Source organism: Vombatus ursinus, unplaced genomic scaffold (assembly GCF_900497805.2).
Source record: "Vombatus ursinus unplaced genomic scaffold, bare-nosed wombat genome assembly UNPS02014778.1, whole genome shotgun sequence".
In the NCBI taxonomy this organism is placed as follows: Eukaryota; Metazoa; Chordata; class Mammalia; order Diprotodontia; family Vombatidae; genus Vombatus; species Vombatus ursinus.
This window is the reverse complement of record NW_020954556.1, coordinates 5,554,712-5,568,666: the sequence shown is the minus strand read 5'-3', so window position 1 is coordinate 5,568,666 and position 13,955 is coordinate 5,554,712. Positions and strand designations below refer to the sequence as shown.

The following is a 13,955-nucleotide window of genomic DNA, read 5'->3' as shown; positions in this document are numbered from 1 at the left end:
AGCAGGGCCTGGGTACCACTATGGCAGCTTCAGAGGCGGGCGAATACTCTGCCTCGACTCTGAGGGCATCTACCTACATATATAATTCATGGTTATAGGAGTCAGTGCCTCCTAAGAGGTCATGTTGTTGTTGACTTGTTTCAGCTGTGTCCAACTCTTCATGACAAAGATACTGGTTTACCATTTTCTTCTCCAGATGAGGAAACTGAGGCAAGTAGGGTTAAGTGACTTGCCTAGGGTCGCACAGCTAGTAAGTGCCTGAGGTCACATTTGAACTCACATCTTCCTGACTCTGGGCCCAAAGCTCTATCTACTGCACCACCTAGCTGCCCTAAGAAGTCATCGTATCTTGAAATAGATTTCTGGGACCTAAAATGATTAAGAAAACTTAAGAATTATTCCTATCCTGAGACTCCAGCCAGTCACTCAGTATCACTCAGTTCAAGGATATAATCAGTTTCATTTTTTTTGCTCAGTTTTGATGGTTTCAGTGCTGTACCTCAGGTTGCCCCTCATGCTCCTATTCACCTTAGCACTCACTATTTTTATCAGGAGACAGATGTGAAACATCTGGTGGAACAGATGATGGCTCTGCAGACGGACATTGTGGACCTACAGAGGAGCCCAATGAGTCGGAAACAAGGGGGAACTTTGGATGATCTGTAAGTATTGGCCTGTCAACTGTGAAGAGCAATTTTGTCCAGCTGGAGATGGGAGGGAGGGTCATAACAATAATAGGTAGCATTTAGGTAGAGCTTTAAGGTTTATTAAGTGCTTTGCAAATAGTATCTCATTTAATCTGGTTCAGGCCACCCTCAGTGCTGGCCTCCACGTTTGACATCCCTTCACTAGGCCCCATTGCTTTACCTTAGGAAGGTCATTGTACCAGTGCTGGGGAGGTCAGATTGGAGAAAGAAAGGAGAGACCAGTTATGAAGCCACAACAGTACCTTAGGTGGGAGGCAACAAGGGTCCAAAGTAGGGTAGTGGCCCTTTGATTAGAAAAAGGTATTTGGACAAAAAAAAATGACAAAAAAGGGGTTAGTGTCTTTTTAGCTGTATTAGAGGAAAGAAGGGACCAGAGAAGAGACAGGACTCTCTGCTTGGGGTAGGGGGAAGAATAATAATAACCAGTGATGATGAAAAAACAGAATTACTCAAGTCTTTTGTTTCTGTTTTCTCAGCTAAGCAGAATGATCTTTGGACTAGACAGGGTAAAGCAAAAGAGGAGAGGTGATAACCATAATTCATTCAAATAATAGGGAGATAATAGCCACAATTCATTCAGATAATAGGGAGGTGATAAACAAAACTCATAGAGAGTTTAAGTCACCAGGCCCAAAGAACTACATCCTAGAGCAATTAAGAGAATGGATACATGTGATTGCCACCATAAATGATCTCTGAATGATCCCAGAGAATGAGAGAGGAGCTCTAGGAATGGAGAAACACTAAGGTTGTCCTGATTTTCCAGAATAGGAAGAGAGTGGATTAAAGTAGTTTAACTTCAATTCCTGGTAAGGTTCTAGAATGTATTATTAAAGGGATGGTGCATGAACATTTAGAAAGGGAAGAAGCAAGACTCCATCAAGAACAGGTCGTGCCAGGCTAAGCTAGCAGGGCAGGGGAGTTTTAGCTGGATTTTAGCAAAGCATTTGATGAAGCCTCTCATGCCTTTCTTGTGGAAAAGATGGACACAGGTGGGTGACAGGTGGATTCAGAATTGGTTGATTGGCTAGATCCAAAGAGTAGTCACTCATTAATAATTTGATGTCAGCCTAGCAGGAGGGCTCTGGTGGAGTGCTCCAGGGATCTATGCTTGGCTGTGATACTGTTTAACATTTTTATTAGTGACTTAGATAAAGGCATAGATAGCTTACTAATCAAAAATTTTCCAGTGACACAAAGCTAAAAGAGGGATAGTTAACCCACTGAATAACAGAGTCAGGAAGGAAGGAAGCAAGCATTTATAAAGTGCCTACTGTGTGCCAGACACTGTGCTGAGTGCTTTACAAATATCTCATTTGATCCTCAAGAAGAAACTAGGTTGAAGAAACTAAGGCAGAGACAAGTTATTGACTTGCCCAAAGTCACACAATTAGGAAGTGTCTGAGACTGAATTTGAACTAGGTCTTCGTGACTCCAGGCCCAGTGCTCAGACTTGAAAAAGATGTTGACAAGGCAGAGCATTCAGCCCACAAATGAAGTTTAATAGGAATAGATGTAAATTCTTATACTGCAATATAAAAATCTAGTGTCACAAGTACAAGATGAAACAAGCATATCTAGACAACAGTTCAGAAAAAGATCTGAAGATTTTAGTAGAGCTTAATGTAAGTCAATAAAATAGGGAAGTTTGGAGGAAGTTTAATCAGCAAGTATGAATTGTGTTTTTCTTTCAAACGATTTGAAATTTGGATCAAGAGCAGAATTTTTTGTTCTTATATTTCAGAGAAGAACAAGCAAGAGAGCTTTATCGGCGATTACGGGAAAAACCAAGAGGTAAAAAGTGCTTTAAAGATTCATTTGGGTTCCATTCCAGCTAACGATGTGAGATCCTAGGATGTCTTGTTTTGCCACATTGGAAGAATGTCTCATTCTCTCCTCTTTCTAGACCAGCGAACTGATGGCGACAGTCAGGAAATGGTACGGCTACTCCTTCAGGCCATCCAGAGCTTCGAGAAGAAAGTACGAGCCATTTATATGCAGCTCAGGTATTAATAACCTTGTGCCACTTTGAATGGGGCAGAGGGTGGGATGGCCAGGAAGCAGGGCCAACGAGGAGGGAACATGGGGTTGCCCATCGGAGTACAATACAGCATGCCAGGAGGACTCAGCTAACTGAAACTCAATAGGGATAGATAAGTAGATGGATAGAGAGGGAGGGAGAGAGAGATGGATGGACAGACAATAGAAAGGCAGGAAAGGATAAATAGATATGTAGAAAGATAGATAGATGATGGATGGATAGATAATAGAAAAGCAGAAAGGTATAGATAGATGACAGATAACATGAAGCACAGATAGATGGATGGATAGATAATAGGAAGGCAAGATAGAAAGAGATAATAGATAGGAAGGCAGGAAGAGATAAAGGATAGACAGATAATATATAGCTAAAAGATAGAAAGACACATAAATAATAGGAAGGCAAGAAGGAAAAGGTATAGATAGATAGATAACACAAAGGACAGATAGATACATAGATGGAAGGATAGATATTAGCTAGATAGGCAGACAAACAGAAAGACAGAATGAGTAAGTGAATAAGTGAGTGAGTTCAATCAAGCTTATGTTAAGCACTTCTGTGCCAGGCACTGTGCTAAGTGCTGGAGACACAAACACAAGCCAGCCACGCTCTATCCTGGAGGACGCATTCCTCTGCAGGAAAACAACACAAACTGGAGAGCTTGAAATTCAGGGGGGAAAGGAAACACCCACTCGGGGCAGTGTGGGGGTCAGGAGAAGCAGAAGTCCAGGAAGGCATCCCGGTTTGATTGAAGTGAGGCATGGCTTGTTCCTTCCTAATATGAAGGTCCCAGGAACGAAGTCACCAATCAGGAAAGGAGGGCACAGGGTGGAGGTTTCTCAGCCTAGCAATACAGGAGGCAAAGAGAAGGAATCAGGAGAGAATCCAGGAGGAAGTGAGGTGAGGTACTTTAAAGACACTTCAGTTGCTGATTAGACGTCCAATTGGCCACCCCTAAATAACTAGTGGTTTTCCCTTTACCTTCTTTTCTGTAATCCCAAAATAATTATACTAATGAAGCCGTTAGCATTGTTCTTTCATTTTCCTTGCAGTAAGACTATGGTTTGCAAGCAGAAGGCCCTGGAATTGTTACCTCAAGTGGAAGAAGTGGTAAACTTAATGAATGAAGATGAGAAGACAGTCGTGCAGCTTCAGGAGAAAAGACAAAAGGAACTGTGGAATCTGCTGAAGATAGCTTGTGTGAGTGAGGTTAATTAGCCACCTTGGTACTGACCCTGGAATCAAACCCTGCTTCTGTCTCTTACTGGCTGTGTGACCTTGGACAAATCACTCAGCCTCTCTAGGTCTCGGTTTCCTCATGTATAAAATGGAGGCATTGAACTACATGGCTTCTGAGGTTCCTTCCAGCCCTAAATTTCTAAATTCCACCTCCCAGGGTTGTTGTGGGGATCAAATGAGATGATATTTGTAAAGCACTTCGCATAATGCCTGGCATATAGTAGGGGTTTAATAAATGCTCATTGCATCCATCCATCCTATGATCCTCGGCCCTCTCTGCACGAAGTGATACATACTGCTGCTTACTTGTTGCAGACATGGTCAAATCCTTTCCATCCCCGGGCTATTATTCTCCCTCTGTGGGGAAGAGCAGAAGGAGCTTTTTTTGTTAATGTATATCAGCTTGATTCCTATCATTCTCCTCACTGGCCTTCCTCTCAGTTTTATGACCAGATGCCTTCGTATGGGCTCTAATTGTGATGGCGCTAACAGTAGCAGTAGGAAGTGCTGTCTGGACCCACATCAGAACATCAGAACAATGAAGCTGACAAGGAGGTCACACAACTGTCCCATTGCTACCAGAAGAGGCCCTTAGCTCAGTTGAAAAACCCTCATTCAGTCAATCGTTTAATAAGTATTTATTAAGCGTCAGTTATGGGCCAGGCATGTTCTCTCTTTCTCCAGACCTGTTCATTGCTCTTTAATTACCTACATCTATCAGCCTCGTCCCAATTTTCTACCATGCCAAAAAAAAAAAACCCAAAACCCTGAAATATTATCCTTCCTCATTGTCCTGACTCAGATAATTGCAGAGCTGCTGATTTCTCTTCAAACCATCAGTTCCACAACCCTTAGTTTTTTCACTTCCTTCCTTCCTTCCCTACTTTCCTTCTTTTCTTTTCTCTTTAAAAGACTAAGTCTTCCTATCTCACCTAGCCTGGAAGTTCAGGGACTCTCCCTTGGCCCATTCCCATTCTGATCAGCACAGCTTTGCACTCTTCCATTTTCTGACATAGGCCAGTTAGCACCTCTTTTGGAGTTCACCATATTAATGCCAAACAGTGCACACACTTGATTGACTTAACCCCCTACAGCTCAGTACCCTCTAGCTCAAGAAATCCACCAGCCTCACCTTCCCCAGAAGCAGAGGTTGCAGGTATGCTTCAACATGCCTGGCTTAATTTTCAAGGCCAGGTTGGAAGCAAATGAATGGTGCTGGGAGCTCCCTAAAACATAATCACTTTTGTAGAGGTCTACTCCAGCTGTTACTTCTAAAAACAGATGGTAGGGTTAGGTGGCACAGTGGATAGAGCGCTGACCCTAGATTCAGGAGGACCTGAGTTCAAATCCGGCCTCAGACACATAACACTTACTAGCTGCGTGACCCTGGGCAAGTCACTTAACCCCATTGCCTAACCAAGAAACAAAAAAAAACAAAAACAAAAAAACATAAAAGCAGGTGGTATCAAGCACCCCTGCTAAACTATTTTTTTTTTCATTTCTCATAAGTTTGCTGTGAGGAAATTGTTTTTTAAACCTTAATGCACTATATTCATGATAATGGTGTTGATGATGGTAATGCTGAACCTCTTTTCCTGAGGAATTCCAGCCTGGGGCCATATCACCTTTGCCGTTCCCAGTTGGCAGGCCTCGGTTTCCTGCTGGCTTACTACCTCCCTCACATGAAACAGACTCATACAGGATAATTCCCTCCAGGAATACAAGGAGATTTTTGACACTCCATCTGATGAAAATTGCCATCCCGGATTTGCCAACTCAGGCAAGGACAAAGAAATGAACCATAAGTACTGGATCTTGAGTCAGGAAGACCTGAGTTCAAATCCTGCCTCAGATACTTCCTAGCTATGGAATCCTGAGCAAATTACTTAACCTCTGTCTGCCTCAGTTTTCTCATCTGCAAAATGGAGATAATAATAGCACCTACCTTATAGTGTTGTTGTGAGGATTGAATGAGCTTATATGTAAAGCACTCTACAAACCTTAAAAAGCCATACATGTGCTAACTGTTGATAGAATATGGCAGCTCCTAAGCCAGAATTTGTAGAATTCCCCTGCCCTGGTCGATCAGATTTCAGAAGGTTTAGCTAGCTGGAAGTATCTACCAGTCTACCCTTGCTCTAAGTCAGTTCTGCCTTGTAATTGTTGGGCATCCCCTATGCTGGATTTATGGGAGCACACAATTACAAGTTGCACAGAATATGAGGGTGTGGATGGACTGAAATCTTTATTGTTGGAAGGAATACACCATAGGTGGATGAGATCATAGATCCGGCAAAGCACAGATCCCTGGGGGGACACACAGTCTGATCTGGATCTAGTTAAGTGATGCATGGAACACCATTCTGCTATAGTGGGAAATCCCTACATTAGCAGAAGATTTGAAGAGTCTCCCTGGCTTTGTAGAATTTTACTACTGCTTTATCCACAGGTTCCTACACTCGCAGACCTGACAAAATGTCCCAAGACATTCCATGGGGCACCAGAGGCAGAAGGTACATTCATCTCCTTCAGACAGTGGCTTGCCTCAACTCCTACCTTGGTCTAGTGGAAGCTCATAAATAATTTCATTGTAGACACCCACGTGTCTGTACTTGTAGTGGGAGCCCTTCTCTCCCATGTCCCGACCTTGTGTATCCTTCTCTCACAAGTCCACCACAGGTCAGGGGCAGTGGGGAGAGGAACTTTACCATATGAGAGAAAGAACTTTGTTGCTCAGTTATTTTTGAGTCGTGTCTGACTAAAACCCCATTTGGGGTTTTCTTGGCAAAGACCACTGGAATGGCTTGCCATTTCCTTCTCTAGGTCATTTTACAAATGAGGAAACTGAGGCAAACAGGGTTAACAGACTTGCCTAGGGTCACATAGCTAGTAAGTGTCTAAGGCTGGATTTGAACTCAAGAAGATGAGTCTTCCTGACTTCAGGTCCAGCACTTTCTCTACCTAACTGCCCAGGAAAAGGAAGTACTCACAGTTAAAGCCATATTTGAGTTATGGAATCACCATCTTGAGGAGTTTGGTACATCATCATTGTCCACACCCCGAATCCTTTTCAGATTACTTATTAACTAAGCAAATGTCATAAGTGCTGGACATTATTTTTAATAGACTTAACTTCCTCATCACCATTGTCCTGTACTATCAAACCCAGGAAGCATATGGACCATCAGAAAAATCAGAATCTGGGTACATAGTGGATCAGCCATACTAACAGGCCCTCCTGTAGACCACGACCTTGCTGCTACTCATTCTTGACTGGACTGACTATATCTGATATACCAGCATCAGACACAAGATGCTTCTATCCAGGTTCAGCTATCTATGCTCTTTAGTTGACGCGATCCCTGTGCCCAAAGGAAAGTCAGTCTCAGCTGGTCTTTTGTACTTCTGTTCATGCCTATACATTCCCCTGGCTCCTCATGTGAAATTAGATGGGCAAGTCTCTGCTGCTGCTATGACATCCTAGTGCCAGGCCACATGGGCCTGTTCAAAACCTTGCATAATGTTGCCCGTGGTATGAGATCTACCGATATGACCAGCCCTGTGTGGGAGGTGACCAGGCCAAGAAGTCTTTGGGGAAGCTAGCAGAATTGCTACAGCCCTTGCTAACTCCCTTCTGTCCCTGAAGGACAATAACACTAGTCTCTGTCATAGACCTGCCCCCATCTCAGAGTTACAACCCCATTATGGTGGAATATACCTCGATTAAGGCGGCGCAGTGTCCTCTCTGCTGGAACCTCTGCCACTGCCAAGTCTGTCCACTTGTTCCTGAAAGACATTTTCCACATTCATGGCCTCTTCTTTCCATGACCTCTATTGGGATCTCCTGACTACCTGTCTTTGCTGGACTACTCTATTAATGGCTCCCCAAGGAAAAGCTCACCTTTCCATGACACATCACCCCATGATGAGATGAATACAAAGACTGTAGGATTGGACCCTTGAACAGTATGTCAGATGATATATTTCTCAGGCTACTTTTGTAGAAAAGACATGTTCAGACATGATGGTAATATGGTGAGTTGAATTCAGACCTGGTTCAATGACTGGAACCCAAACAGTAGTCACTGATGGATTGATGTCAACTTGACAGTTCCCCAGTAGAATGCCCCAGGGATCTGTGCTGGACTTCATGCCATTTAACATTACTATCATTATTATCATTATTGTTATTGTTATTAACTTAGATTAAAGGCATAGGTAGAATGTTTATCAGATTTGAAGATGACACAGCCATTCATGATTGCGGATAGACAGGAAGTATACATACCTGAAGGTGATAGGATTGCCTCTGGTACCTAATAAACTGGCAGGATCCTGGACCCAGGGAGGGCTGAAAGAGGCCTTCCTTCAGTACTGTGCTACTAAGTTAAAGCCTTAAGTTCCAGGGAAATACTCTAGATATCGTGTCTGAGCCTACGTAATACAGACCCAACTGAATGAGGAGGGGAAATAAATAACACCCCATTTCTATTAAAGGATGCTCTCTCAGCTGGAGACTTATGTGGGACAGCCTGTTGTTTGGCAGTGCCTGGTACCGTTCTCTCTGTACCCTGTGTGGACTCTTCCCGACGTGACCCACTCCCATCCCTGGCTTTGGGCCGCTCTTCTGGGCTCTGTTTTATGACTCTGGCCTAATGCTATGGATTTATTTACTCTGGAGAGCTTAGACTTGATTCCTGCATACCACTCTAGTTACCCTTTGGATCATGTAACCTTGGTTCACTTGAATTGTCCCTCATCACCAGAATCCTTCTCCTTTAGGGGTTAGGAACCATCAGATGTAAGAGCTCCTGATGAGTCTCATAGACGTGTTTTCTAAGCAAGAAAATGGAATGGAGTAGACCTTGAGGCCAATCCTTTAGTCAACAAGTATCTGACATAGTGCTATGAATAACAGCATACATCAATAATTCCTCGATGACAGTAACTCCTAACTAATTAAGAGACTGAATGGGGGAGTGTAATGGAAGGAGAAATACACATTTAGAGGGGGAATCTGGGAAGCGTGTATATCTGATTACCCTAACACAAGCAGACTTTAGGGTTAGAATTCCAAGACAAAATAAGACAGTACTCAAGAATGTCAGCTACATGTAATATATATGTGGTCCTGCAAATATTTTTTACCATTATTCCAAAAGTGGGTCTGAATATTCAATTCTAATTCAAAGAAACAGCTGGAAGGTGATCTTAATTATATGAGTGTGTGTGTGTGTGTGTATTTTTTAGATCTGAAAGTAGTTGTTAGTTCAGAACTTGAGGATGGGAGGTTGTGTGACCATGGCCCTTTCTCTGAGAATGAATATTTTACTTTCCCTGCTCTACCACTCGGGCAAATCGCTCCTCTTTGTTCCTCAAGATTCCCCTTTGGCAAGTGGAAAAACACCTACCCTTTCTTACCTTGCATTGATAAGATAAGGATTAGGATTGATGAAATAATGCCCAGGAGAAAGTTGCAAAAGATTTGATGTCTTTGGAACCCAATCTTTGAAATTTTGTCACATAAACGCTGTCTGGGCAGAAATCCAAACTGGTGTGGTGAAGAATCAACACGTCTGACATCTTTTCCAAAAGAATAATTAGTGACTTTTCTTCTGGGATGGGGGAAAGGTGATCATTTCATTCTGCTCTTTACCCCAACGTTTTCTGTTAATTTTTTTGTTGTTCATGTTGATCTTCAGAGTAAGGTACGAGGTCCGGTGAGTGGGAGTCCAGATAGCATGAATGCATCTCGTCTTAGCAATCCTTCCCAGTTGTTATCTCAGCCTCCCGCAGCTCCCTACAGCTTACCTGAGTCAATCAAGAAAAGGTAAGTTGGCCACCTAGGACAGCCCATGCTGGGGACACTAAGGGGGATTCTTGTTCAGGTATGGGTTGCATTAGACAGCCTCTGGGCTTCCTTCCAACTCTGAGATTCTGTGCTACCACGTGTTGCATCCAGGTGGGCTCGGGGAAGCCTTGAGAGTAGGAACTTAGGCTTATTATTGATATAATATCAGTTTTGTATCTCTCAACTTGAGTGCAAGTTACTTGAAGTCACAAACCCCATCTTGGCTTCCATCTCTTTCCTCCATAGCACGGACGCATGGATGGCTCTCAATAAATACTCATTGATTGAATGATTAATAATCAGTCATCTTCCTTCCCACTTCCCCTAAAACTAGCTCCCTACAACTTCTCTCAGTACTACTGATATCCTCAGCTCACTTGGGAATAACATATGGGAGTCTTCTTTGAATTCCCTCTTTCCCTGCGTCCCATCAGTCACCGTAATGTCTCTTGCTTTCACACCTTCCTTTTTTATCCTCACTGTCACCATCTCAGTCGAGATCCTTACCACTTCATATCCAGAGTACTGTAATAACCTCCTGCATGGTTCTAGAGTCAGTTAGGTGGCATATTGGGTAGTGTTCAATTTGGAATCAGGAAGTCCTAAGTTCAAACCCTGCCTTAGATTCTAACTAGCTGAGTAACCCTGGGGAAGTTACTTAACATCTCTCAGCCCCAGTTTCTCATCTGTAAAATGAGGATAATGATAGCATCTAGCTAGCTCCCAGGGTTATTGTGAAGATCAAATGAAATAATAATGCCAAACTGCTTAGTAAACCTTAAAGAGCCACATAAATGTTAACTGTTGTTACTGGGGCTATTGCCTTTCCTATTGATTCTGCATACCAGTCTCAAAATAATCTTTTTGTAAAAATAGTATTTTATTTTTTTCCAATATCATGAAAAGACAATTTTTAACCTTCATTTTTTTCTAAAATTTTGTGTTCCAAATTTTCTCCCTTCCTCCTTCCTTTCCCCCTTTCCTAAGATGGTAAGCAATTTGATAATAGGTTATATATGTGCAACCACAGAATAATCTTTCTCAAAGGCCCCTTTGATGCAGGGCAAAGTTCTGACATTCAAAGCATTCTATAATCTGGCTCCAGCCTCCCTCTCTTCCCAACTCCACCTTCTATTAACATTTTCATGGAATCATAGTTATTTAGAGTTGGAAGGAACTTTAGGGACCCATCTGGTCCATCTCTCTTATTTTATAGGTGAGGAAACCAAGTCCAAGGGATTTGCCTAACATCACTGAAGGAGTTCCTGTGACAGCCCAAATTCAACCTTAGGTGGCCGGCTCCAAGCCCTGGGCCCTTTCCACTATATTCTGTTGCTTTCGTGTTTATTTATGCTACCCATTGCCCCAAAATGTGCAGAAGGCATTCTACCTCTGAAACTTTGTTTCACCTCCCCACCTGGTATGCTGGTATCCTCCCCACCTGGAAATGCCTACTCTGTCTTTTCTGAATGCTATGCAACCTTCCAAACTCAGGGCACTAAGTCCCACTTCCTCCGTGACACCTTTCCAGACATCATCCTAACCCAGAATGCGCTCTCTCTCTCTCTCTCTCTCTCTCAGGACCTATACCTTTTCTCATTTAACACTTATCACATGCGGCTTGATTCTTGTTATTTTTAAATTTACACGGTATATCCCCAGCTAAATTTAAACTCCATGAAGTCAGTGATGACAATTATGTCATCATCATCATGGTTATGGAAAGAGTATATTCTTGGGGCAGCTAGGTGGTGCAGTGGATAAAGCTCTGGCCTTGGAGTCAGGAGAACCTGAGTTCAAATTTGCCCTCAGACACTTCACAATTACTAGCTGTGTGACCTTGGACAAGTCACTTACCCCAGATTGCCTCACAAAAACAAAACAAAATACATCAATTAAAAAAAGTATCCAGGGGGCAGGTAGATGGTACAGTGGGTAGAGCGCTGGCCTTGGAGTCAGGAAGACCTGAGTTCAAATCTGGCCTCAGATACATAACACTCACTAGCTATATGACCCTGGGCAAGTCACTTAACCCCATTGCCTAGCCCCCCAAAAACATGTTCAAAAGAGTATATTCTTGGTGGAATGTGGAGGGAACTGGTTTGAGGCAAGATGATTACTGATTATTAATAAAAACAACCATCATCATCATAACTTGCATTCATATAGTACTTTGCAATTACAAAGCACTTACATATGATTCTCCGTGTGTTCTGTTTTCTAATCAAACTCATCTATTTGCTGTTTTGGGAATTTGGTATCCCATTTCTCACCTGCCTGCCTTTGTAAAGATTGTTGTTGCAGTGAATAGATCACTGGACCTGGAGTCTGGAAAACCTGAATTCAAATCCAGCCTCAGACAACTTACTAGCTGTGTGACCCTGGCAAGCACTTAACCTCTGTCTGCCTCAGTTTCCTCATGTGTAAAATGGGGATACCTCCCTGTATTGTTGTGAGGATAAGATGAGATAACTTATGTAACGTGCTTTGCAAACTTTAAAACCCTGTGCAGGATGTTCCAAAAATCTCGGTGTAGTTTTAAGTTTTAATGGATTTAAGTTTTAGTAGCTTAAAATGATTTTTTGGGGATACCTTGTGTAAATGCTTGCTATTAGCAGGTGCTTAATATACATTTGTTAAATTGAATTTCACCTGTATTTTCTCATTTGATCCTCACAGCCACCCTTTGGAGATGGCAGAGTAAAAGCAGTGACTTGCTTGAGCTCTCCCCGCAAACCCCTCCAAATACCTGTAAAAAATGACTCTAAACAACCGCCCTATAAAATAGGGCATGTTTACACATAATACTTACTAGCTGTGTGACCCTGGGCAAGTCACTTAACCCCATTGCTTAGCCAAAAAAAAAATAGGGCATGTTTCATAATTTCCATTCTATAGATGAAGAAGCTGAGGATCATGTTTGAGTGATTTGTCCAAGATTACACAACCAATAAGTGATGAAGCTGGGACTCTCTATTTTGACCTCGGCCTCAAGGCCAAGGCTCTTTCATGGCTGCCACAAGATCCAGGTCAATGAGCATTATATTATCACATTATTTACCTTAAAAACTAATGCTATTTTAGGGAGAGCAAAAAAGGTTTTATTGTACTGATAATAAATTTTTTTTAAAAATTAAGTGAATCGTGTGCAAGATGTTACACTTTACCTCTTTCTGTCCCCTATAGTACCCACCACAGGACATACATGTGTTAGGGACTTAAAAGTTTATTGACTAATGGATACAAATAAATTATTAAGCAAGTCATGTAAAGCTTTGGTTAAGTTGGAAAAATCTCTTTGACTATTAGACATTATTTGTCTGTTCCATCAGACTGTGAATTTTTCAACAGGTGATGATTTTAACTTAATGTCATTTATCTGACCAGGTCTAACTCCCTAGTGTGTCCCTTATTGCCTGTATGACCTTAGGCAAGTCACTTAACATCTGATTTGTAAAGTAAGGAAGTAGGAATAGATGCACCTGACATAAAATAATAAATGCTTGACAGTTGGTTAATCAAAGGCCCCTTGTAGCTTTAAATCTGTTATACTATGACCATCTTTCAAAATCCCAGAAAAGTGACTCTGGACAACAATGTGTACATCTGGGGCCAGCTGGGAGGAAGTTTGGCATTATTTTGTTCTTTCCTTTCTCTTTGTGGCACTTCTCCAATAGAATCTTGTGTCCCTTTATAACACAAAGACTGAACTCAAGGACACAGTATGGTATACTGTCCTGGAAGTCGAAAGACCCAGATTCAAGTTCATTCACTAGGCAGCCATGATCCCTGAATAATTCACTTAACTTCATGGGATGTCAATTTCCCTATCTGAAAATAGGGTTGGACTAGGTCAGAGGTGGGGAACCTGCGGCCGTAAGGCCACATGTGGCCCCCTAGGTCCTCAAGTGAGGCCCTTTGACTGAAAAGGGCCACACTTGAGGACCTAGAGGGTTCCCCATCCCTGGACCAGATAAACACCTAATGTCTCTGTCATATTTGACATTCTAAGGCAAATAGAATCTAATAGAAATAATTTTTCCAAAATTTGCTTTCCACTAAATCACAAGCAATTATCAAAACCTGGAATAGTTGACTTATGTCCTCTTTTGAAACA

The 13,955-nt window shown here is 42.2% G+C and overlaps 1 protein-coding gene across 2 annotated transcripts in view; it reads left to right on the top strand.

Annotated features, from left to right (window-relative positions):
* Positions 1–13,955, top strand: part of IKBKB (inhibitor of nuclear factor kappa B kinase subunit beta) — a 78,067-nt gene that overhangs the window by 52,943 nt on the left and 11,169 nt on the right. For both annotated transcript variants that reach the window (XM_027865447.1, XM_027865446.1), the window contains 5 exons: positions 553–662; positions 2,452–2,501; positions 2,614–2,713; positions 3,801–3,948; positions 9,690–9,817. In XM_027865447.1, coding sequence (XP_027721248.1) covers positions 553–662; positions 2,452–2,501; positions 2,614–2,713; positions 3,801–3,948; positions 9,690–9,817 — 536 coding nt within the window. The remainder of the gene's footprint in view (positions 1–552; positions 663–2,451; positions 2,502–2,613; positions 2,714–3,800; positions 3,949–9,689; positions 9,818–13,955) is intronic.